Genomic DNA, 25127 nt, shown 5'->3' on the forward strand with positions numbered 1-25127 from the left:
TTGAGCAGAAGTTGGAAAAACTGGAATCTGTAGCTCGACTTTCTTCACTCGTTTCTTCAATTACATCTTAATTTTAACTCTAATAACTCCAAATAAATTACAGACTCTTGATAACACATATAAGCTCATGAATCAAGAGCCAATTACAAATTTAATCAAGAAATTAAAGTGAAATAAAATGCCAAAACTGAGAAAACCATATCAGTACATCAGTTTCATATATCTCATGATAAGGACCAATAAACATTCTAATTCATTAATTTTGCGGAAACTGTGAAAATAATAAGGACCAATAAACATTTTAATTCATTAATTTTGGCATAAACTGAAGCATACTCATCTAATATAAGAGGGTTTGAAGTCATACCTTTGTAGAACTCTTCAAGATCTTGATCCTTAACAGTTATCTTCTCCAAAACTTACCGTGAACTACCTCAAGATCTTTCTCACTATACTCTGAAAGCTTTAGAATGAGTTGTGGGACTCAAGAACAACTTGAATGAACAGAAATTAGGAGTGAAGCTCACTGCTACAAAACCTCTTGAAGAACAATTCTTCTACCTGAATTTTTCAGTAAAAATCCTTTGAATGCATGCCTCAATTCCACTCCAATATTCTTTATTTATTGCAGATGAACACGCAAAGAAGATGGTTGCATGAGATGCAGCTCATGCTTGGAGTAATTAAAGAAAATGTGAATGGGTTTTGTGTGAGTTGGTTGAAGATGGTAATGGAAAAACCCATTTTTCCATTTTGTGCAATTTTTCTATTTTTCTATTTCATCAAATGATTTCAAAATCAATTTTAAAAATTGAAAATATTATTAATTTTATAAAATTAATTTCATAAATTAATTTTCTAATAAAATTAATAAATAATTCAATTAAAACTAATTAATTTATCAAATATCAAATTAATTTTTATACAAATCCACCTTCATATATTTAAATCATATTTAAATATAAATTCTCTTATTCCGTTTAATTCTAATTTGAACGTTTCAAATTAACTTATCATGCTACTCTAAAGCTTATCCATTTACGAGCTAGCAGGGGGATCTCGCAGACCTACAGATTATCGACTCCAACGATCCGAGATTAATTAGCTAAACTCATTATAACCTATAGTACTCTTCTCACTGTAAATATGTTATGTTCACTTGATATAAACATAATCAGTAAGTTGATCCTTCACAGGTTGTTCGTAACCACAGATGGGTCAAGATCACCATTTTACCCCTGTGAATACATCTTGTTCCTTAAGTTCCTACTGACCCTCTAATGAACAATTTTTATTCATAATACCTCTGAATCAAGTCCTTTCTCTATCATGAGGAGGTAGGCCCCGATTATTCAAGACTTGGAATCGGTACTTAAGAGAACAACCTATCTACTAATCCTAAATCGGGTAGGAGTGAATTCCATCTTGCAGGGCTATGTCCCCAACTATTCATCCCGTCTTATCCCGAAAATGGAAGGCTTATTGAGCAATGTTGTTGGACTACTCTTACCCATGTAGATCAAAGGATAATCCCAAATAAACAAGATTTCATAGCCAACTCAGGATTAAGATTGAGTTAACCTAGGTTACTTAATAATGAAATAGTCATTTTTAACAGTAAATGGTCGTTATAAAGAAAAATGACTATTTTGTGGTCCAGTCTATATGCAAAGTCATTGCATAGGATGCCCCCACTCACATATTTCTATATGAATGATCTGTGGATCACATCGTATGTAGCACTTTACAACTTCTTGTAACAACTATAGAGTGGGCTGCATCCAATAGTATTACGAGGATGAGATACCCAATTTCATCCATATACTTATTAGACCGTTTAGGCTATATACTATTAACTTGATCATGTTTATGTCACCACATAAAGTTAAAGTATTCAGACTATAACTATGGATATGTTTATTGGATTTTCATAATAGGATACAAATTCAACAACTTTATTGAATAAGTTACTCAATAATATTTTATTGATAAATAGAATGTTTAACACGAACTGCGAGTTCTAGGACATTCCTAACACAATTTTCAAATCTTCTTTGAGGTTAAGAAAACTGTAAATATTTGCAGAAGTCTGCCATTAAAGTATACCTCAAGCCGATTGACAAATAAGCAGAAGCATTAATGAAAATATAATTCGAAGAAGAAGAGAGAACTATGGAGGACTTGGTTAGAAGTTAAGCATCATCATACTTTGTTTGAAGAAGTTGAGGCAAGTAAAGTTACTAGTACTCTTCAAACTGACAAAAATCAACAAACTCAAAGCTGATAGAAACAAATTTTCTTTGGGGTAGCTACATTATGAAATGCTTAGTGATAGACAAAGATAGAATTCTATCATTGTTTATCAGTGATAGATAGTGATAGAATTCTATCACAACCTATTCGATTTGAATTCCAATAAGCCAAATTTCAATTAATAATAAAAGAAAGAGGAGAAGATTGACTAAATAAGAAAAAGAAGAACAAGAACAAGAAGATCATTGAAGAACAAGAAAGACTAAAGAAGAAGAAGAAAAGGAGGCCGTCACTAATTAAATTTCCATCGATTAAAGAAGAAAAATAATATTATCAGATCGAATGGAGAAGAAGAAGCTAAATATGAAGAACATTCTAAAAAACTTAGAAGAAGAAGAAGAAGAAGAAGAAGAATGGTGACCTACCTTTATCGCCTAGCTTGGAAACACGCACGAATCCTCTTCACTCAACGATGATAATCCGATTGATTTTTTTTCTGTGTGAACATCGATAAAGAAAAAGATGAATCAATAAGGAAGAAGACGAGGAAAAATGTGTGCTAACTTAAGGGTAGTTTGTGTATTTTTAAAAAATGAAAAAAGTTGTCCCAGTTTAAAAGTTTATCCTATTTTATTTTTCTATATGTGAAAATAGTTTCATATTTGTACCATTTATAATAATTCCCTATAAAAAAATGTAGAAAGATAAAAAAAAAAAAAAAAAAAAAAATTGCAGAATTGTATGGATAAATTTTAATATAGATGTCGAGAATGAAGGAACTCTAAACAAAGAGTACCTCTAAGTGGAAGCAAGATCGTTTCAAACTCATTGTGACATAAATACTGCATTCACAATCACATATACTAGTTATGCATTTAACAACGATTATGGCATGCTTTGTAACTTTAAACAACAAAAGAGCAAGATACATACTAGTTTAAGAACTCTTCTTCGTAGAAAATCTCGCTCTCGTCAAAGAAGTAAATCTTGCTATTGCTAAGATCGTCCAAGCTATCGTCCACCAAACCCCGCTCTCGTCTACCCACAAACAGACTCCTCACGAACAAGGCAGCAGGGAAGACACCACCTCTAGAACCCTCAGTATTCTCGGAGTGAGAATCCAGGAGGTGTGGGCTCTGTTGAATTTGGTAGAGGGAAGGAGGAAAGAACGATCGTTTACCACAACCAAGTAAGTGGGAGAAATCTAATATCTATCATATAGACGGATGTTTGATCATTTAGGTAGAGGTACACGATCGTATAGTGAATTGGGGTTGATCATTTAGTGAAACGCCCAGGCGCATGATCGCTTAGAAAAAGCTAGACAATCGTTTCGGTAATTCTATGCGATCGTTTAGGAAATGCGCGTGCGTGTACATGATTGTTTAGAAACTTTGAGTTGTCGTGTATGCTCTCGGTTCGCTAGGCGATAGGTAGTGTACTTAATCGGTGAGCGAATGTTTGATCTCTTGCAAAATGAAAACCATTTTCATTTTATCCTTCAGTTATAACAACTGAATGCAACCTCCCACTATCTCATTCGGTTACGGAGAAAAAACCACAAACAACTATCCATAAATGTTTGAATTAAAAAAAATAAATATAATCATATTATATTTATAACCTATGGTTTAATATCACATCATATGCCACATATGAACCATATTCTTTTCTCATCCACTAGATATAAATCATATTTATATCATTTTCCTCCAATTAATGTATCTCATACATCATGTCAACTATATCATATATAATTGACCCGTTCAATCATATAATATATAATCGAAATCCTTCTTGTCAATTGAACACTTCAAACTAACCCAAAAACTGATTCTCAACTTGAATCCATTGAGCTACCAAGGGGACCTTATGAACCTATGGCTCGAAGCTCCAACTATACGTGAATAGCTGACTAAACTCTTTAGTCACGAGATCCACTATCCGTTAACTGCCAGGCATTCCACTAAAGACCAACAACTGCACTCTTCTCACCACAGATATATTTCTGTGGCCATCGGATATAATCAATCAACAGTACGATCACCCTTGACAGATGCTCGTAAGTACAACTGGGCCAATTTATCGTTTTGCCCCTGTAATTACATCTAACTTCTTAAGTACCACTGATCCCTCTAATGAATAATACAACATAGTCCTACTATGTATGGACACCTCTCAAGCCATGAGAAGATGTGTAGCGTCACATCGTTCAAACTCTCGAATCAACCCTTAAGAGAGCAATCTATCTACTTACCCCTGCTTTAGGGAAGGAGTGAATTCCATCTTGTGTAGCTGAATTCCTAGCTCCTAAATCAGACGAATCCCCAAAGTGGTAGGTTTGAGTCGGCGATGTGATCACTCACACCCATGCAAATCAAAGGACCGCCCTCAAAGGTAGGAGTTCCTAACTCACTCAGAATTGAGGTCATGTTACCTATGGTCATCCTAGTGAAGTGAAGTCTCTATCCTGAACGACGTTATATAACGAGTCTATAACACTTCGTGTTTAGTCTTATACAAACTTCTTTGTATAGGACGCCCCCGCTCGCATGTCTTCACATGAATGATCAGGATAAGACCATCTGTAACAAGTCACAACACTTGTAACTATTCTACAAAACGGGCCACATGCATAGCGTTATCAATATAAGATTTTCCTCCTATATTCATATACTACAGACCATTTTGATTATCACTTAAGATATGATCCACCTGTATGTCACCACATACATGCTTAAGCTACAATGACAACTAGGGATCTTAGTTTATTTATTTGTGGTAAAGCAATTAAAACATCCAATATTCCATAGACAATAGTGCAGAAAATATCATATATTATTACATCACAAGCGTTTATTCAATACAATGTTTACAAACTACAAGACCCAACGAGAGTTTAGGGCATCAATCCCAATAAGAGAAAATGGTCATTTCCTCTATAAATCAAATTAAAATGACAGATAAATAAATATGATAAAAAGATAAAATGTTTCTAGATTTTTTGTTCTTTTTTTGAGTTTTTTTTTTCGTACTAATACCTAAATTTTGGATGATTAATGTTTTTTTCTCTGAAGAAACTCTAAACTAGAGAACCAGTGAGCAGAAACAGATTGTTCCAAAACCCATTGTGAAAGAACATAAACATTTACAATCAAACCAAATAGTTATGCATTAAAGACTAAATTACAACATGCTTCTTAAATGAACAAACAAGGGATCAAGTACAATACATATGAAGAACCCTTTTCTTCTAGTATTTCCCTCGATCAAACACTAATGGATCTACCAGCATGAACGCAACGATCAAACCAGCAAACAACACGAATTGAAAAAACCTCGGTCACAACCGAGTAAAACTCGATCCTCGACCCTCAAACGAAACTCGAAACCACCACTTGGTTACCTTGGTATTCTCGGTGTGAGAATCCAGGAGTTGTGGGCTTTGTATGGATTTAGGTAGAAGGAAGGAGGAACTAGACGATCGAGTAGGCGACAGAAGGAATAAGCCTATCATTAGACTTGAGTACTCGATCGTTTAGTAACGAGTAACTATCGTAAATTAAATTCAATGACAAACGTTTACTCTCTTAAATAGTAATCTGATTACTTTTTGGTCGTATAGCGTGTGAGTTAACAAAATGAAAACTATTTTCAACTTTATCCCACAGTTAGCATAAACCGTGCATAACCAACCACTAAGTCGGTTATTGGAGAAAAACTAAAATCAATTATCTCATAGTTAATTTATTATAAATAAATCTTATAACTAATTTATCATATTATATTTATAACCTATAGTTTTAATATCATATCATATGCATCATATAAACCATAGTTCTTTTTCTCCTTTATGAGATTTAATATAAATCATATTTATATTAATTCTTCCAATCAAATAATGTATCAAATACATCAAATCAATTATATCACATATAATTGAATCAATTTAATTATATCATATATAATCAAATTTCCTCTAGTTAATTTGAACATCTCAAACAAACCCAAAAACTGATTCTCAACATGAATCCATTGAGCTACCAAGGGGATCTTATGAACCTGTAGCTTGAAGTTCTAACGGTACATGAATAACTGACTGAACTCTTTAATCACGATATCCACCATCCGCTAAATGTTGGGCACTCCACTAAAGATCGACAACTGCACTCTTCGCACTACAAATATATTTCTGTGTCCATCAAATATAACCAGTCAACAGTATAATGACCTTTCACAAATCGCTTGTAAGTACAGTTGGGCCAATTTGTTGTTTTGCTCCTATAGTTGCATATAACTCCTTAAGTACCACTAATCCCTCTAATGAATAATACATCATAGTCCCACTATGAGTAAACCCTTCTCAGGCCAAGAGAAGGTGTGGCACCATATTATTCAAGCTCCGGAATCAGCCCTCAAGGGAGCAATTTATCTACTTACCCCTACTTCGGAGAAGGAGTGAATTTCGTCTTGTGTAGCTGAGTTCCCAGCTCCCCAATTAAACGAATCCCCAAAGTGGTAGGTTTGAGTCGGCGATCTAGCCACTCGCACCCATGCAAATCAAAGGACCGCCCTCATAGGAAGGAGTTCACAACTCACTCATGATTAAAGTCATGTTACCTATGATCATTCTAGTGAAATGAAAGTCTCTGTCATGAACGGAGGTATATAACGGACCAAACATTTTGTGGTCTGGTCTTATACAAACTCCTTTGTATAGAGCATCCCCGCTCGCATGCCTAATACACAAATGATCATAATCATACCATTTGTAGCACTTTACAACATTTGTAATACCTAAAAAGTAGGTCACACTCGTAATGTCACCAGGATAAGGTTTTCCTCCTTTACTCATATACTACAAACCATTTAGGTTATCACTTAAAGCACGATTCGCTTGTATGTCTCCACATACATACTTAATTTACAACGATAACCAGGGATCTTAGTTTATTGGTTTGTGGTTAATGCAACTAAAATATTTCATATTTTATAGATTGGAGTAAATAAAATATCTCATATTATATATCACAAACTGTTTGTTTATATATATGTTTACAAACTATAGAACCTTACAAGATTTAGGGCATCAACCCCAACATTCTCTAATTTTTGAAAATAGTGAAAAATGACATTTGTCATTATTAGAGCGCACTATTAGTGTGTTAATCATCCATATTATTTGCCCCACACCACTAAGGACAGTTTTGAGTGGCAAGTGCAAGCACAAGGAAGAGCTCCAACACGAGTGAGAGAGTTAGGAGGAGTGTGAAAATGAATGAGTGAGGGAGGAAGTGATAAGGAGAAGTATAGGATAACTAATATATTTTAGTTAATGTTCAGTTCAGTCGGTAAATTTAGATTAACTAATATTTTAAAATTGATTAGTTAATTGTATGATTCTTTATAGGCTATATGCCACTTTAGGGTTGTAATAGGAAGCTTTTGATCATCATTTTAATATAGGATTTTTGGTTCTCTTGGAGAGTTCACTCCTCTTCAAGGGATGAACTTCTCTTGTCCGACCACAGGTTTGGTCTATGATAACGGGCAGAAATGCATGTTATTACAACGCAAAGATATAAAACAATGTAGGATTGCAACGGTAAAAATGTATAAAATTGCGTCCAAAAGCATTAAGTTTAGAACGTCGCGATCGCATGCGTCTATTGCATTAAAGCAGCTAACTTATGTATTTTGTGCAGGAAAATGTGTTGGCGCAAGGTAGAATTGTGATCCGAGGAATTTAGCATCCAAGCGCATTAAGAGATTGCGACCGCAAGGTTTTGTGATCATATACGTTCATGAAAACCTGCTCAAGAAGGTAGCCGCATAGAGCCGGCACATCAAGGTGAAATCTTAATAAATCACGATGGGACAGAAAGCTGATGACGTCGAATCCGAATTTAGTTGACAAGTCGTTAACGACACACTGTAGAAAGTACACTCAACTTTACGGTGACAATTATTCGGCGCATCAGACAGAAAATTAATGACATTTCATCAGTGCAATCATTCGAGAGAAAAATCTCTTCACCCTGAAGCTCTATAAATATCGAAGACCATCTTCGTTAAAGGAGTTCGATTCCGATATACAGAATTTAGAGTTCTTCTTCACCGCAGTCTGTAATTATATATACTTAGAAGGCGGAGATGAGTGAAGGGAGAATATGCCGAGAGATCGTCCTGTTAACTCGGAAGAGTGCCGGGAGGCGTCGAAAACAGAGAGAGGGTCGATTCTTGCGGAAGCAAGAACATTCTTTGGGCAAAGTAGAGAAAACTCAATGTAAAAGCCTTGGGAAGTAAGACATTACTATTAGGCTCTCTATCCTTATTTTCCATTGTCATTTTGTATTCTGAACTTATTTATAAAATGGAAATTGCATCTCTATATATGTCCACTCTCTTTACATTACACATGAATAACTAAACTGTCGAATGGGTTGAGAAGCACTTAGCTAACATAACCTGAGATCTTCACTTTATGCAATCATTTTGTATAATGTATGCGTCATTCGTCCTTTAGAGATACTCGGGAGGGTGATCTGAGGATAGAATCTAGGCTTGGACAAGTCAGATTAGAATCTAGGCTCGGGAGAGTCAGATTAGAACCGCATAATCAAGAGATAGAAACTTAGGAATAAGTTTTGCTTGCTTTTAACACATCGCATGCACCCTAGAGATAGGATATGGTGCTTTGTGGTCACCTTGTATCTATGTGTATCATTCATTATCGCATAGTCAAGAAGTAAAGACTTAGAAATAAATCCTATAGACATCATCGCATATATCGCATGCATCTTAAAACTAGGAGCTATCGCATTTGCATTGGAAAATGAATTGTTGTCGCATGTGTGTAGCATGATCGCATAGTTTGAACGCAATCTCAGGAAGCGCTAGCTAAAGACCTTCTTAACCCGTTCCTCCACATACTCATTGTACTTTCGTTGTTATTGACTCTTTTCTCAATTCCGCCGCATAGACTTTATACATAAACAAACATACCAACCAACGCATTGTTTTATTTATCATCGCAAAGAGATTTGAAATTACCATCGCATACTATTTCCATAGTCCCTATGTTCGATCCTGGGCTTACCAGATAACTTAGTAGGGTTTATACTTGGATCTTGCTAAGAAAACTTGCATGCACAATGCATATTCCACCATCGCATTCTATACCATTATTTCATCGCATTAACCACGCATCAATCTAATACCTTTTCCCACTACATCAGGAAGAACCCTAAAGTGGTTGAGAGCATAATTATATTGGATTGAACATGAGTGCAAGGGAGTGAGGAGGAGTTTGAGCACAATCGCAATAGAGGGAGGAAGACCTCTAGCATGTGAGAGCTCTATTATATGGATGAACTTAATGTCAGAGTATATGAATAATTAGGATTCTCAATGACATAGAGTCGTCATTATTCTTAAAAGTAGGTACAAACAACATTATCGCTACAAAATTAAGTTCATTCTACCAAAAACTTTTTTTTGTCTTTTTTGCCTAACTACTTTATAATCATATGCCAACTCTTTTTAAATTATTCTCCTTCATAATTTTTAGGTAATAATTCTAAATTTAAAAACAATATTATAAATCCATCTAACTCGAGTAAGTTTGGTTAATTATCTATTTCAAGTCTAAATTCCTATCTAGAGTTAAAAAGAAAACAAAAAGATGATTAAGAACAAAATCTTTATATGTTTAATAAGATTTGGTAGGCCTATTGAAATTTGATACAACCAGTCTCCTATATTATATTGAATTATTACAGGTAAACTAAATTTTCTTCCTTTGAGGGCTAGAATCCAAGCTTAAGATCAACTCCTTATAGCTTGTAACAAAAAAGCAATGAAAACATTATAATTCAAACAATCATGGACACAAAAATAGGTCCAAAGCAATTAATTATGAAATTCATTTTAAGAAAATCAATTATAAAATTAAATAAAATTCATCCACTTTGTTGTAATGGGCAAAATTGGACCCAATTGAATATAAAGACTAAGGAAAGATTAAGAAAAATAGGTTCAAAATGAAAGTGAACCTGTACCCAGATAAGTCTAGGATCAATTAATCTTTTTGTCGATCTAAATCTAATCCTAACTGAATAAAAAATTTTCAAGGTCAACCTATCTTTAAACACATTATTATATGTTTTTGACATAACATTAATTTTTCTTTATTTTATCGGTCATTTTTCCTTAAATAAGAAATGTGCTTAAATATGTGAGGTTCAGGTGAGTTTTACTCTAACTAAATTTTGACATCAACAATCTTAAAAAATGGAACCACCTTGACACAATTTTTGCATCATTCCCTAAAGATTGTGGTTTTTTTGTTTTTTTGTTTTTTTTTTTTTTTTTTACATATCTCCTAAATAAACAAAATAAAAAAATTTAAGAATATGTTACAAACGAACGAAATTAAAATACAATTTTAATCCTTGTATTTTAAATATTATTTTACTTTAATCTCTATCTTTCAAAAGTGCTCCTATCTAATCTATATATTTCCAATAATTCTCAAAATTAATCATCCTACCATTACTTTTGAGTTAAAATTAGTTTATTCTCTTTTTGATTCTCTCCTTCCCACCTACTCTCCTTTCTAGCTCTTATTATAAGCATTAAATTCAGACACATATAAATAATAGAGTACAATAAGACAAAAATCAAAATACAGATGCAATATAATAATGTAGATCCATTGATAACTATTTCCTTTTTTATTTTTAGTTTTTAAAAATTAAATCTATTTAATTCATATTTCTTACAATAGTTTACATCTTTATTAAGTTCAATGGTTAAATTCTTAGCTAAATTTAAAAACAAAAATAATTTTTTGAAAGTTACTTTTTTTACTTTTTAAAATTTGACTTAGTTTTTTAAACCATTGGTGAAAAATAGATAACAAAAGAAGAATTTTGGTGGTGGAAGTAGTATCCATAGGTTTAATTCTCAAAAACAAAAACAAAAAACAAAGAGTGTATTTGGGGCAAGAACTATCATAAGACTATAACAATCACCTCTTGCTATAGTAGATACTAATTTGTATTCCTCAATTAACTACAATACACTATTTCAAAACTCTCATTCACTACAGTATTTACTATTTGCTATAGTTTTAACTATTTTGCATTCAACATTTTTTTATTCTTTGCTACAGTGATATTATTTTCTTCTTAAACTAAAATAGTTTATACCTCAAATACATATTATTATAACCCAAACTAAAATAATCTACAACCCAGACACAAACTATTATACCCAATTATAATAATCTAGGGCTATAGTAACCAATTCCTTACTCCAAACACCACGAAAACGGTTACCAAACAGGATCTTAATAACTAAATTTATAATTTAGCTAAATAATACACTCCAAATTTTTAATAGATTAAGAGCTCATTTGACTAAAAAAATAAACATTTTTAAAAAACTATTTTTATTTAAATTCTTTTGATAAAATTATTTAAGATACACTTTAAAATTGTTTCAAAAGTTATTTTAAGTATTTGTTAAATATTTTAATTTTTTACCAAAATGACTTATTTTTAAAATTAAATACTTAAAAAGTTAAACGAAATATATACTAAAAGAAAGCAGAGATAGTGGTAGAAACAAAAAGATTAAGAAAATACATTCCCTTGAACCTTTTCAAAACATGTAACTCTTTCTTTTTTTACTTTTTATTTTTACTTCCATAAACTTACCTCATTCCAAAAAAGCCAAAGTAAAGATGAGTTTATTTCATTTAAGTTTCTACAAATAAATGAGAAGAAAACAACAAAGAAGAAAGAAGGGAGAGATGGGAACTCATCACACACAACAACAAACAACAAATGTAAAAAGACAACAACAAATTTGCAACTTGGAAGGTGTCATCCACGCGCTTTTCATTGGCGCGTGGATCCTGTCATATGGGACCTGCCTGTTTTGCCTGACCAACCCACAAACTTTTCCCTAGCATTTTGGCTTGGTGCTCATCAACCTTTGCAAATTGCAATTAAATAATTAACCAAAAAAAAAATCCAATAATTTATATAATAATTACACTAAAACTAAAAGAAAGCAAATTGAGTTGAGCCATTGCAATATATAAAATAGTGATAAATGTCTTTTCTTTGCTTTGTCTTCATATATGTTTTTTTTTTAATTGCATCAGCATCATAATTAAAAGGACAATATTTCCACTCCTTTTTTTTATTTTTCTTTTTGATCTTTGATGAATTTTGTTTAATATTGTACTAAAGTATATAAATTTGCCTCTTTTTTTTTTTTTTTTTTTTTCAGTTCCAAAATCCAAAAGCTTAAATACAAAGCCCACAAATAAATTTTCAGGGCTACTCTCAGTCTAGGACCTTTTTTCCTGGGATTCGGGAGAAGGGTTTTTTTTTTTTTTCTTTTCCAATTATTAGGGACTTGCTTTTGCTCTCCAAAGCTTTGGAAATGTATGCTGAAACTGAGCATTTGCTTCCTTATTTCCAGAATTTCTCTGATGAATTTCAACTAGCAAAGGATTTCTGTAAAACCCACAAGCTTGATTCTCCATTGGTACTCTCTCAATCTCTCATTTCAGTCTTTGTTTTTTTTTTCCCCCCCTCATTTCTTGCTTTTGGGCTGCATTTTTTTGGAGGATCATGAACTGGGTTTGAGCTTAAACTTGTTATAGATTTAGATTTTGGACTTAACTCTGTGGTTGGGTTTTTGTTTGTTGTAACTTGGTTATGATATCCACTGTTTGGTTCTTGAGAAAAATGGGAAGGAAAAACTTTGCGCTCTGTTTCCATTGTGTATCTTAGTTAGCTCAAAGTGCTTAGGGAATTAGTTTGAGTCTGCTTTACATGCTGGATCTGGAAAATGATGGGTGAAAAAGGCAAATAAGAGAGTGAAAGAGAGAACAGTTTCTTTTAAGTTCTCTGCTTCAATCATTCTTTCTTTTTTCAGTTATCTTTTTTGTTGAACCCATTTTCCACTATTCATTTACTTAACCTCCATGGAAAAGAGTTTTAAGGAAGCTCTCTCTCTCTCTCTCTCTCCCTCTCTCTCTCTCTCACACACACACACACCGGTTTCTTCTGTTATAACAATATGTTGGGAAGGAAGAGAGGAAAATTGGCCAGAAAAGGCTGGTAGTACTCAGTATCTTTTGCTTAAAGATATTTTTAGTGATGGAAGATTGTCTGTTGTATTTGGTAATGTTTGCTTATGAGAGCTGTTTTAACCTAAGATATCTGCAAAATCTCAGTTTTATAATGCCAAAAGGCAGCTTCCATCAGAGCTTTTCCACCACTTTTTTCAGTATAAATGGTTAGCCTTAGTAGCAATATTCTTTGAACTACTTTACTTTTCTCCAATGATTTCTGTTAATTTGGCTGAATTTTACAGGATCCTCACTACTTACTTCTACCTTTTCACTCAAATAATTTTTATTCCTTATCTTTTCCTCATAGAATATGTTCACCTGTATACCTTTCAAATTAGCTGCTCTTTTTCCCTTGGAACAATGAATTTTTGTTTAAAACAAAACAATTGTATTTTGTATCTTTTAGATGGCATTGGGCATTAGTTTTTTTTTTTTTTTTTTTTTTTTTTTTTTTTTTTTTTTTTTTTTTTTAATTTGGATTTAAGTCAGCTGGAAAAGAGTCCTTCTATCTTTACCACTTTCATATTAGTTGGTTTCATTTTCATCACTCACCTTCTTTCTTCTAATGCAGAGCAACATGGTTCAGACATCAACAGTATGTGAATACAACATGGGAGGTGAAGGTGACCTATTCAAAGCTCCAGAGCCAATTATCGAGGAATCGTTTTCGAGTCTCAATCCTATGATGGCTGCAATTTCAATGATGTCCTTTGGCAACCCCATCTCCTTGGATGGACTTAAAGATACAGATTTTGAATCACTTCAAAATGATCAGCTCTTGAGTGAGGTTTACTATGAATGTGAGAAGGATCTTTTAGAGAAAGCAGCAATACAAACACCGCTGTCTGAAGTTTTCGATCTTAGGAGTCAGACTTCAAGTACGGATGACAATCATATTCCAGAAAACAAACCAGTTCCTGATGCAACACTTCAGAAGAGTGTTAGCTCAGGATGCTTAAGGTCAATGGACTGGATGCAAGGCCCTGCAATGAAGTCCAGTATTTTAGATTTTAGTGGAATGGATATCAGTGAGGTCTACGGGATGCGGCGGGCATTTAGCGAAGGCGATATCAAGGTCAGACCTTATTTCTAACTTTGTAATCAAAAGTTCCTTATATGTTCTAGAGCTATTTAATGTTTTGGAACCGGAGCATTCACAAATTTGATACAGAAACTGACATGAAGAAGAATCAAGATGTCCACGATTTGAGAACAATTACCAGTATCCAGAATCTCAGATACTCAGTTGAAAGGCTGAATAATAATCTTAAGATTACAAAAACTAGAAATAGGTGTTATCTGGAGAGTGAAGAATACTATTCTCTCATAATGATTAAGTTATATAGAAATATCTATTTTGTGTCTTCAATCATTTCCATAAGTTAATTGGGGTTTTGTCATTGATTCTAAACTTCTGCTGCAGACTCTTAGTAATGGCAATGGGAGCCAGTTCCATTCTCCTCTCGAGAGGCCACCGCTAGTCAGCAATTGCACCGCAGAAGAACGCAAAGAAAAACTCTCAAGATACCGAAACAAGAGGACAAAAAGGAACTTTGGCAGAAAGATCAAGGTAATTAATTTATATTGCAACCAATATCCAGTAAGCATGTCGAACGAGTTAACGTACAAAGACCAGTCGAAATTTCTACGAAATGCCCCAGCTCCAATTGGCCACCATTTTTCTGAAAACAATCCATAAGTTTCAATAGCATTTTTAAAATTTTCAAAATTTGAAGGATGAATATAAATAATAGCCTTGGAGATCATAAGATGAAGGCTAAAAAGAGCATGTTTTTTTTGTTGTCAGTATGCTTGCAGAAAGGCTCTGGCTGACAGTCAACCAAGAATCAGAGGAAGGTTTGCCAAGACAGAAGAATCTGAGATGAGGAGGCAATGATATTCTGAGGAAAACCAATGGTTAGAAGAAGAATCTGCAATTAGTTTCTTTAGAAGGACTGAAATGAAATATGTAGAAGATAGATTTGTAAATAGTGTTTGCTTAATAAAAACAAAAAGAAAATGAAAAAGAAGAAGAAGAAGAAGCAAAAGTGTTTGTTCATAGTAGTGCTGCTCTGTAATGTTCATGGTTGTATTTTCTAATTCAAGTTCTATGATCTGTATCACTTACAGTTCCAATTATGGCTCCTTAAAACATTGTCTCAAACAATGTTTAAGTTCATTTCATTATTTCAAGGTTTTGATCTGAACTCAAACTATGTGGAGTTTAGAAACTTCAGAGTAAAGTTGAGTTCTCCAAGGAGACAATTCTTCACTTTTGGGACAACCCCATACTCTTCTTTCTATCTCAAATTTCGTACATTTGTATTAAAAATCTAATATTGATTAGACTAGGATGTCTTTTTAATGTAAATATTTGAATTTTATTGACATTTTCATACATAGTTGTGTTCTACTAAAATGTTTCTAAATACTATCTACTGTACATGTACATGTATATACATCTCTAATTTAATGTAGGTTTGAATTGTTGTTCTATTTTGTTCCTTATCTCATAAAATATTTATTTTATCTTCGTAATGTCATATTTGTTTGCCAATTACTGTATATCTCAATTGGTTAAAATATATATCATCGACTAAGAAGTTTAGATGAAATCCATGTTGAGCTTAATAATAATAAGAAGAAGAAGAATAAGAATAAGAATAGAAACTTGTTACCTAACTTTTAAAGTTTCTATTATAATCTTTGAAGTTTTAGAAAATAATCATTTGGGCCCTTACCATATTTTGGTTTTAACAAACAAGCTTCACTTTAGACATGTGTACTAGCATGTTAATATGAACATAATTTCTAGCAATATAAGTTAGAGACAAACATTGGACAAACAAAAATTAGTTGGAGATAATATAGCTCAAACTGTAATGATTGTTTTACAAATATTTAATAACTAAAATAGGCATGTTGAAAGTTCAGTGACCAATATGGAACATATATAAAAATTCAAAGACCAAAATAGATATTTTTAAAAGTTTAGAGACTAAAATAAAACGAACTAAAAAATTTATGAACCCAAATGAGATTTCAACCTCTACGTATATATACATAGATATCTACGCATACAGACACACATATATATACATAGTACATACACACATAGAAATCCTTAAATATATATTTTCTAATTAAAAAAAAAGGTTGGAAAGGCATTCTTTATTCCGGTCTCATTTCCTAATTAAACTACAAAATTCTACCTCATTAAGATTTTTTCATGAGTTGATAGTCTTAAGCATATAGTTGATACCCACCTGTTAGGACTATAAATTTGTTCATAATATAACTGTCGAAAATAGTAGTTTAACCTAGGAGTATTTTTGTAATTTACTATATCCCTAGAGTTTCTATTTATTTGAGCATTCTCCTTGTATTCAATGTATCAAACAATAATAAAAAAATCAGTCTATATCGTGGTTTTTTCTCCCTATTTTAGGGTTTTCGACGTAAACTTTGGGTTCTTTTTCTTCTCTCTTTTTCATCATGGTATTAGAGACAAATGACGAAACCCTAGTCATCATCGACGAGAATCGACCACAGTCTCCTTCAGCAGCCTCCGTTGAAAACGGCAAAGCCGTGAATGTCGATATCACAGCAACAATACAGGCAACCATCGAGCGATACCTACGAACCGCGCTGCCCCAACTTGTTCCAGCCGTCATGTTTCAGCAGATGGGTCAGACCGAATCCAGCCGTGCACAGCTGGTTCTTCCATCCTAGATCGCAATTGTGGATGTGTGCGCAGTCATGGCTGAGTCAAGCTGACGATCGGAGCCAGCAGTTTGCGCAGAGTTTAGCCGACGATCGAGGCCAGGAGTTCCAGGCCGGTCCTTCCCGATTGCAGCTCCCGTTCCCAAATAACACCTCCCGATTGCAGGTTCCATTCACGGCTGATCCCTCCCAAGTGCAGCCAGCTGTGACAACCCAGCAGCAACCGGCTTTCAATCCGACGATCAGCAATGGTTCATTACATCTGGGCTGAGGAACCCCTGTCGAACAATCCATTCCAGTCGTAACAAATAACAACAGCGCGTTTCAGGGCCCGAACGAAATTCGACGTCATTTTTCCCATCTTCAAGAGCAGATTGCAGATTTTGGACCCACAAACAGTTCAACCAGAATTCTCTATCAATCTACCGATGTATTTTGAAAATCAGGTAAATTCCTTCCCTGTTTTGCCTAATACAAATTTATTGGCCAGAACTATTTTTCCTGGTCCCAATCAATCAGAATGTCTTTAGAAAGACGACATAAATTTGGGACCCTTAAGAACGTATCTGGAAAGGAGAATATTTGTTGTTGCAATTCGTTCTTGTTAACAGCATGGAACCCCAGATTGGTCGACCGTTACTCTATGCTGAAACCGCCAAAGACATTTAGGATGTTGTGGAGAAGTTATATTCAAAAAGGTAGAATGTTTCTCGGCCCTATTATGGCAAGAGATGGACCTGTGTTGAGAAATTGTTTGGAATTGCACGCACGACGGGGCTCAGTATTCTAAGATTGAGGAAGCTAACCGTGTCTATGATTTTCTAGTTGGGTTAAACTCGAAATTTGATGTTGTTCAGAGTCGGATATTGGGCCAATATCTTCCCTCAATGAGGTGTGTTCAAAGATACGTTTGGAAGAGGATAGATCAAGTGTCATGAACAATCCAATAATCACATCAACTGATGTTTCTGCCTTTGCTAAAAATCGTCTGAATCAGACGGAAATAAGAAAACTCCTCTTGTCTGTGAGCATTGCAAGAAGCCATGACATACAAAAGATCAGTGTTGGAAGTTGTATGGGAGACCTCCAAATAGCAGATGACTCAGTCGCATGACAAGTTAAACCCTGGACGTGCTCTTATGAGTGATTCGAGAAGTGAAAATTCCCATAATCAAACTCCAGCAGATGGTAAAAATAATTAAGTGTTGTTGGAATCAGTGCTATTGCATAGTCAGGTATGACTCACTCCTTTGGCCTTATTAGCATTAATGGTAAAATAAAAATTTAAAATTTTTTTTAAAAAAAAAAAAAAACTGGATTGTTGACTCATGAGCTACAGATCATCTAACTGGCTCATCTGATCAAGTTATTTCATACTGTTTGAGTGTTGGTAATGAACGGATTAGAATTGCAGATGGATCTTTTGCCCATGTTGCAGGAAAAGGGCAATCTCTTTCCATTTAAGAGTTTAGTGTTACGTGATGTGATGCATGTTCCTAAGATTTCATATAATTTGTTATCTGTTAGTAAAATTATAAGAGATCTGAGTTGTCAGGTTGTTTTCTCACCCGACTCTGTTTTATTTCATGATCTGAACTCGAGGATGACAATTGGCACATCCGGCATGATAGGGGACTTTATTTCCTGACTGGTAATATTTCCTCTAAGGATTATTATAGGACCCATTTTATTTCTTTAAATTTTTCTATTTCTAAGAATGATTTTATGTTATGGCATTTTCGTCTTGGACATCCCAATTTTCAATACATGAAATATTTGTTTCCTCATTTATTTCGTAATATTAATATATCTTCTTTGAATTGTGATGTGTGTATTCAAGCCAAACAGAGTCGAGTCTCTTTTCACACTCAACCTTACATACCATCCAAACCCTTCACCCTTGTCCACAGTGATGTTTGGGGCCCTTCACCAATCACCACCTCTACAGGTAAACGCTAGTTTGTCATCGTAATTGACGACCACACTCGGCTTACTTGGGTCTTCCTTCTGACTGGTAAGTCTGAGGTGTCGTCTGTCTTCTAACAATCTATGCCACTGTAGAAACCCAATTTAACACAAAAATTGCAATTTTGTGAAGTGACAACGGGCGTGAGTTTTTTAATAACTCTTTCCGGGAGTTTTTTGCTTCTAAGGAGATTATCCACCAAAATTCGTGTGCCTACACTCCTCAGCAAAATGGAGTGGCCGAACGGAAAAATCGTCATTTGGTGGAAGTCGCTCGTTCTCTTATGTTGTCCACCTTTCTTCCGTCTTACCTATGGAGGGATGCTATTCTAACCGTTGCCCATCCAATCAATCGCATGCCTTCTCGTATTTTAAACTTCCACAATCTACTTAATTGTCCTAAAGAGTCATATCCAACCACCCGCTTGATCCCAGATGTTCCTCTTCGAGTGTTTGGTTGTATTGCCTTTGTTCACACCCATGGTCCAAATCGTATGAAATTTACCCCCCGTTCTCATAAATGTGTTTTTTTTTGTTATCCTCTCCACCAACGTTGGTATAAATGTTACCACCTACCTTCTCGAAAATATTTTATTTCCATGGATGTTACCTTTCTCGAGTATCATCTGTTCTTTCCCATTAGTCATCTTCAGAGGGAGAATTCTAGTGAAAAGACTAATTGGTCTACATATTCAGTTCCCTTAGAGTTGTCTCCTGAAACTGAGCACGTCAGTTCCGTCCTTCCTACCAATCAGGTCCCATGGATAATATACTATAGGAAAAATCTTAGGAAGGAAACAATGCCACCTGTTGTTTCTCTAGCTCCGGTCCATGAGTCTGACCCAGTTTCAGCACCAGGCATGTGTATTCATGACACTAATGATATTGATACTTGTGTTGAGACTGACACTTGCAGAATAGACAAAGATAAGGAAGGCATTGACAATACTACCAAGGAAACCGTGGTAGATGGAAAGACAACTGAAAATAATAATACTGAGGAAACGTCCTCAGAGAATGAAAGTGGTACTAGGGAAAATGATGGTGTGAAAGGCCCCTCTGAAAATGAACCTCTAAAACAGACAACCGATCAAAGTGGGAAACTTGACAAGATAGAAAGTCATGATGCTTCTCTTGATCTTCCAATTTCCCTGAGGAAAGGTACTAGATCCTGTACAAAGCACCCTATGCATAGTTACATGACGTACAGTAACTTGTCACTGGAGTTCAAAGCTCTTACTACCAGTTTGGATACAGTAATGGTTCCGAATAGCATACATGTGGCAATGGAAACTCCTGAATGGAAAGCTACTATTATGGAAGAGATAAGGGCTCTTGAGAAAAACAAGATATGGGATCAGGTTGTTCTTCCTGATGGGCATAAAACGGTTGGATGCAAATGAATCTTTACCATAAAATATAAGTCTGATGGGACAATTGACAGATACTAGGTCAGATTGGTCGCCAAAGCCTTTACTCAAACCTAGGAGTAGATTATTCTAAGACATTCTCCCTCGTAGCCAAGCTTAATACTGTCCGGGTGTTGTTATCTGTTGTTATGAACAAGGATTGGCCTCTTCATCAACTGGATGTAAAAAACGCGTACCTAAATGGGGAACTTAAAGAGGCGGTCTACATGAGTCCTCCCCTCGGTTTCGAGAGCCAGTTCAAACACTGGGTGTACAGACTAAGCAAGTCACTATATGGATTGAAACAGTCCCTGAGGGTTTGGTTTGACAGATTCACCACCTTTGTCAAAGCACAAGGGTATAATCAAGGACACTCAGATCACACACTGTTTACAAAAAAGTCAATTTCAGGGAAGATCGTAGTTCTCATTATGTATGTCGATGATATTATGCTATCTGATGACGATGATGCTAAAATTATGAGACTTAAAACAAAAATGGTCGAAGAGTTCGAGATTAAAGACCTTAGGAAGTTAAGATATTTTCTCGGGATGGAAGTGGCTTGGTCTAAAGAAGGTGTTTCAGTGTCTCAACGAAAATACACTCTTGACTTACTCAAGGAGACAGGTATGACTGGGTGTAAACTTGTTGACAAGGAAAGATATCAGAGCTCAAGAAGACAGGTATAATGCAAAGCTTATTAATACTAATAACAGAGTTCCTGTCAACGAGGAAAGATATCAGTGATTAGTTAGGAAGTTAATCTACTCATCTCACACGAGACCTGATGTATCCTATGCAGTGAATGTTGTCAATCAGTTTGTGTAGGCTCCCTATGGGGAACATATGATAGCTTTTGAGCATATTTTACGATATTTGAAGGGAACTCCTGGTAAGGTCTTAATGTTCAAAAAGTCCGATAAAAGGTGCATTGAAGCTTATATCGACTCTGACTGGGCAGGTTCTGTTGTTGATAGAAAGTCGACATCTGGGTATTGCACTTTTGTCTAGGGTAATCTGGTTATTTGGAGAAGTAAAAAAATAGGAAGTTATAGCCAAAAGCAGTGCTGAAGCTGAGTACAGGGCCATGAGTTTAGGGATATGTGAAGAGATTTGGTTGAAGAAAGTGTTGTCAGACCTTCACCAAGATAGTGAGCTTCCGATGAAATTGTTGTACAACAATGAAGCAGCAATAAGTATTGCAAATAATCCAGTTCAGCATGATATAACAAAACATGTTGAGATTGACAGACATTTCATCAAGGAGAGACTGGACAATGGAAGCATATGCATTTCTATATTCCTCCAAATCAGTAGGTTGCAAACGTGTTCACAAAAAGGTTGCTCAGGCAAAGCTTTGATTATTGTGTCAGCAAGTTGAGCCTTATTGATATTTACGCCCCAACTTGAAGGGGAGTGTCGAAAATAGTAGTTTAACCTAGGGGTATTTTTGTAATTTATCATACCCCTAGGGTTTCCTCTTGTTTATTTATTTGAGCATTCTTCTTGTATTCATTGTATCAAACAATAATAAAAAAAATCAGTCTATATCGTGATTTTTTCTCCCTGTTCTACGGTTTTCCACGTAAACTTTGGATTCTTTTTCTTCTCTCTTTTTCATCAATTACAGTAGTCTTATATTGTCTTTTCAATTTTATCATCTAGTAAAAGATAAAGACATTGTTTGTGAAAATTTAGATCAAAACTAACATCCAATTGAAATTAGATAAATTTGTGTTTATGATTCAAAAGATTTTTTTTTCCGAACTTGAGCTCATAATTTTTAGGAGTAGAAGATAATGGAGTGTTCATAAGATCGTATTTTTTAACTAAAAAATGAGTTTAAGTTAGCTAAGTGTTAACGATCAACCGGCCTTATTCTATTATATATTAAATCTTATTTTTACTGTCATTTATAGTTGTAGAGAATTAATGGTACAGAAATATGAATGGCTTGAAATAATTAAGAAAAACCATTTTTTTCTTTTTTTAATTTCAAAAGGTTATGAAGTGATCTTTATTCTTCAAGCATTTTATACCTACTTATTCATTATCTTCGTATCTTATTTCTCTTCATTCCTCCTTTTGCAGATATGAAAGCAATTTGCAGATGTGGTTCACTGTTCACACCATACATTTTACATAAAATATTTACAATTTTTTTTTTAAAAAAATACCATTAAGATTAGGAACTTACACATTAAAGTAATGGTTTGAATTTCATTTGAGTCAACTTTTTAATCTATTTTGTCTCCTACATTTTGTAAGAAGAAACAACTATATTAATATTTGAGTTCATTGTATTCTGGTTCTTAGGAAATGTCTACTTTATTCCTAACCCTTTTTTTAAAAAAAAAAAAAAAAATCAACTTTATTAACATTTGTGATATTTATTAATCAATTTTAAGATATGATTAATCAAGACTTTTCATTTGACATTATTTAGCAACAATCAAGTCATACTTGAATTGTATAATTTTAATACATGCCTATATTAGTATATGTGTGTATATATGTATACATACATATCCTGTCATTTACGTACATAAATGACAAGATATAAAATAGCTAGTTTTAAATGTTTAAGTCCAACCTTGAATAAAATTTAGAACTAAATTCATCTATTTTATGGACGTTTACTAACTAAAAAATTCTTTTGAAAATTGTTCAATAGATTCCTAAACTTTTAATTTTATGATATAAATTTTTGGGCAAAATACATTTTTATTTGGTTATCTATTTGGTCTCAAGGTTTTGAAAAGAATTTTCATTCTTTAAGTTAGAAAAATGGTTTAGGTGGTCCTTGTTAAAGTTAACCGTCACTTGATTAACAGACTATTCAAGTGGACATTTTGATCCCATGATTTTACATTTTCTTTGGTAAAGATGATTCATAACCATATATAGATATTCTATCATTATTGAACTGCTAAAAGTAGTATTCACATAGTTGACAAAGACCTCGATTATAATCAAATTGTTAGAGAAAGAAATTGGTCGATATGCACAATCCAACTATTGTGCTAACATTTCATCCCATTTTCTAAAAAAATAGTTCCAAAAAGAAGGAAAATTCTTATCAATAAAAAAATCCCAAAAATATATATTTAAAAAACCCCAATAAATAATCCTTGAATTTAAGTTGACGGCTAGTTAATTTCATTTTGTAAATTGTGGTATCGTGGTTTTAGTTTTTAGTTCTAAAGAAAATAAAATAGTTTTGTAAAGAATTGAATTAGAGGCTTCTAAACAATGTTTCCGCGACGAGGACGACCAAATATTGTTGATTGGAGTCTTATTTCCCTTTATGAGCAAAGCTTCAAATCTTCATCTATGGAAGACAGATTTGAACAATAAACATGATATGTCTCTCATGTATCATCAGCCCCATTTTTCCTACCTATTCCTTTTATCCTTCTTATTTTCAAGAAACCAGGCAAAAACCATCAAATATAGAATTAGTTCAAATTAAACATGTTTTACTACTTTGTTGGTATAAGTATTATTATTTTTTTTTTCTTTATTTTTTTGTCTTTTTCAACCATCTCATTTGAACGTGATATCAACTCTTCTGTGTGCCCCTCCCACTCTTCAGGCATTACAATATTTATATTCATGTCTTCACATCATACCTTTTTCTTTCTTTTTTTACACTTTTTTAAAACCTTTTAATAGTGTTTTGGAGGAAGAAAAATGAAAAGGGAAAGGATTTTGAAAATGTAATGGAAATAGCAAGCAAGGCTAGGACGAAAAGAATGAAGTGAGGGAGGAAAAAAGAAATGTTATGTTAGAGAAAAATACTATAAAATCAATCAAATTTATATCATTTGAAATTGGGTTACCTCACCGTTATTTTCTTTATAGTCCACTAGACAATCAAAAACCATTTAAGACCATTTTTCAAATTACAAAACTAATGCATTTTATTTTGAACTCCAAAATCAAGTGGAAACTAAAATGAAATCTTAGGAAAAAAAAATGTAATTTGTCAAAAATCTTTTAACTTCAAATATAAAGCTTAAAAATGTCTAACAGATCTCTAACATATTAAAAATAAATAAAAATTACCTAATCTATTAGAGTTTTATAAAGAAAAAAACCATTTTATGTGATGTGCAATACAAACTTGTTAAGGTCGAAGAATTGGGGAAAAAAACTGTCAAATAGACCTAAGAAGAATTATTAGACACAATATTAAAGATTTAAAAACTATACAAAATTGAAAATTCAATATCGAAGGAAGAGGACATCATTAAAAATGTAATTAAAAAAACCCTTTTAACAAACAGTTTAGTCCAGTTCAATACGTTTTTAATAGAATAACGCAAAAGAAAGTTGGAATTGATGAAAATTTTAAAACCCTTTAGATAAAGCTTTTAAAAACAAACTGATGACACCAAATTAAAGTAAGAGAATGATCTAATGCAAATCTGAATTTAGATACAATACCTTGCAGTCGCAGGTCGAAGTTCCCCAACTTTGCAGAATTGTTTGGATTTCCTGAGAAGGGACAACTTCCTTGGAGAGAATCATTAACTACAATCACCGAAGAGAAAAGAGGAAATTTCCGATCTTGGATTGGAAATTGTGCACAAAAAATACATATATATAACTGACCAAAA

General features: G+C 33.7%; 1 protein-coding gene and 1 long non-coding RNA gene across 3 annotated transcripts; one reads left to right on the plus strand and one right to left on the minus strand.

Annotated features, from left to right (window-relative positions):
• Positions 1 to 11903: 11903 nt before the first annotated feature.
• LOC150031876 (uncharacterized) lies at positions 11904 to 25086 on the minus strand. Its single transcript, XR_016525066.1, has 2 exons — positions 24955 to 25086; positions 11904 to 12253 (listed from the first exon to the last, which is right to left on the minus strand). It is a non-coding gene; the product is annotated as an uncharacterized LOC150031876 (long non-coding RNA).
• On the plus strand, positions 12283 to 15680 carry LOC120068360 (uncharacterized). Of its 2 annotated transcripts, none has more exons than XM_039020096.2 (4): positions 12283 to 12816; positions 13980 to 14483; positions 14832 to 14978; positions 15216 to 15680. In XM_039020096.2, the coding sequence occupies exons 1-4, from the start codon at positions 12712 to 12714 to the stop codon at positions 15303 to 15305; spliced, it is 846 nt and encodes a 281-aa protein (XP_038876024.1). In that variant the 5' UTR covers positions 12283 to 12711; the 3' UTR covers positions 15306 to 15680. The 2 variants fall into 2 exon arrangements, with proteins under 2 accessions (XP_038876024.1, XP_090163918.1); XM_090307792.1 differs by having other exon boundaries at positions 12634 to 13394.
• Positions 25087 to 25127: the final 41 nt, after the last annotated feature.

This window comes from Benincasa hispida, chromosome 12, assembly GCF_027475165.1.
Source record: "Benincasa hispida cultivar pf3 chromosome 12, pf3_genome.v1.1, whole genome shotgun sequence".
Classification (NCBI taxonomy): Eukaryota; Viridiplantae; Streptophyta; class Magnoliopsida; order Cucurbitales; family Cucurbitaceae; genus Benincasa; species Benincasa hispida.

What these genes read in the sequence shown, in the direction of transcription:
- LOC120068360 (XM_039020096.2), top strand. Translation starts at nt 12,712, where the DNA reads ATGTATGCTGAAACTGAGCATTTGCTTCCTTATTTCCAGAATTTCTCT. An exon ending in ACAAGCTTGATTCTCCATTG is followed by an intron (nt 12,817 to 13,979) that starts GTACTCTCTCAA and finishes CTTCTAATGCAG; the next exon opens with AGCAACATGGTTCAGACATC. An exon ending in ACTTTGGCAGAAAGATCAAG is followed by an intron (nt 14,979 to 15,215) that starts GTAATTAATTTA and finishes TTTTGTTGTCAG; the next exon opens with TATGCTTGCAGAAAGGCTCT.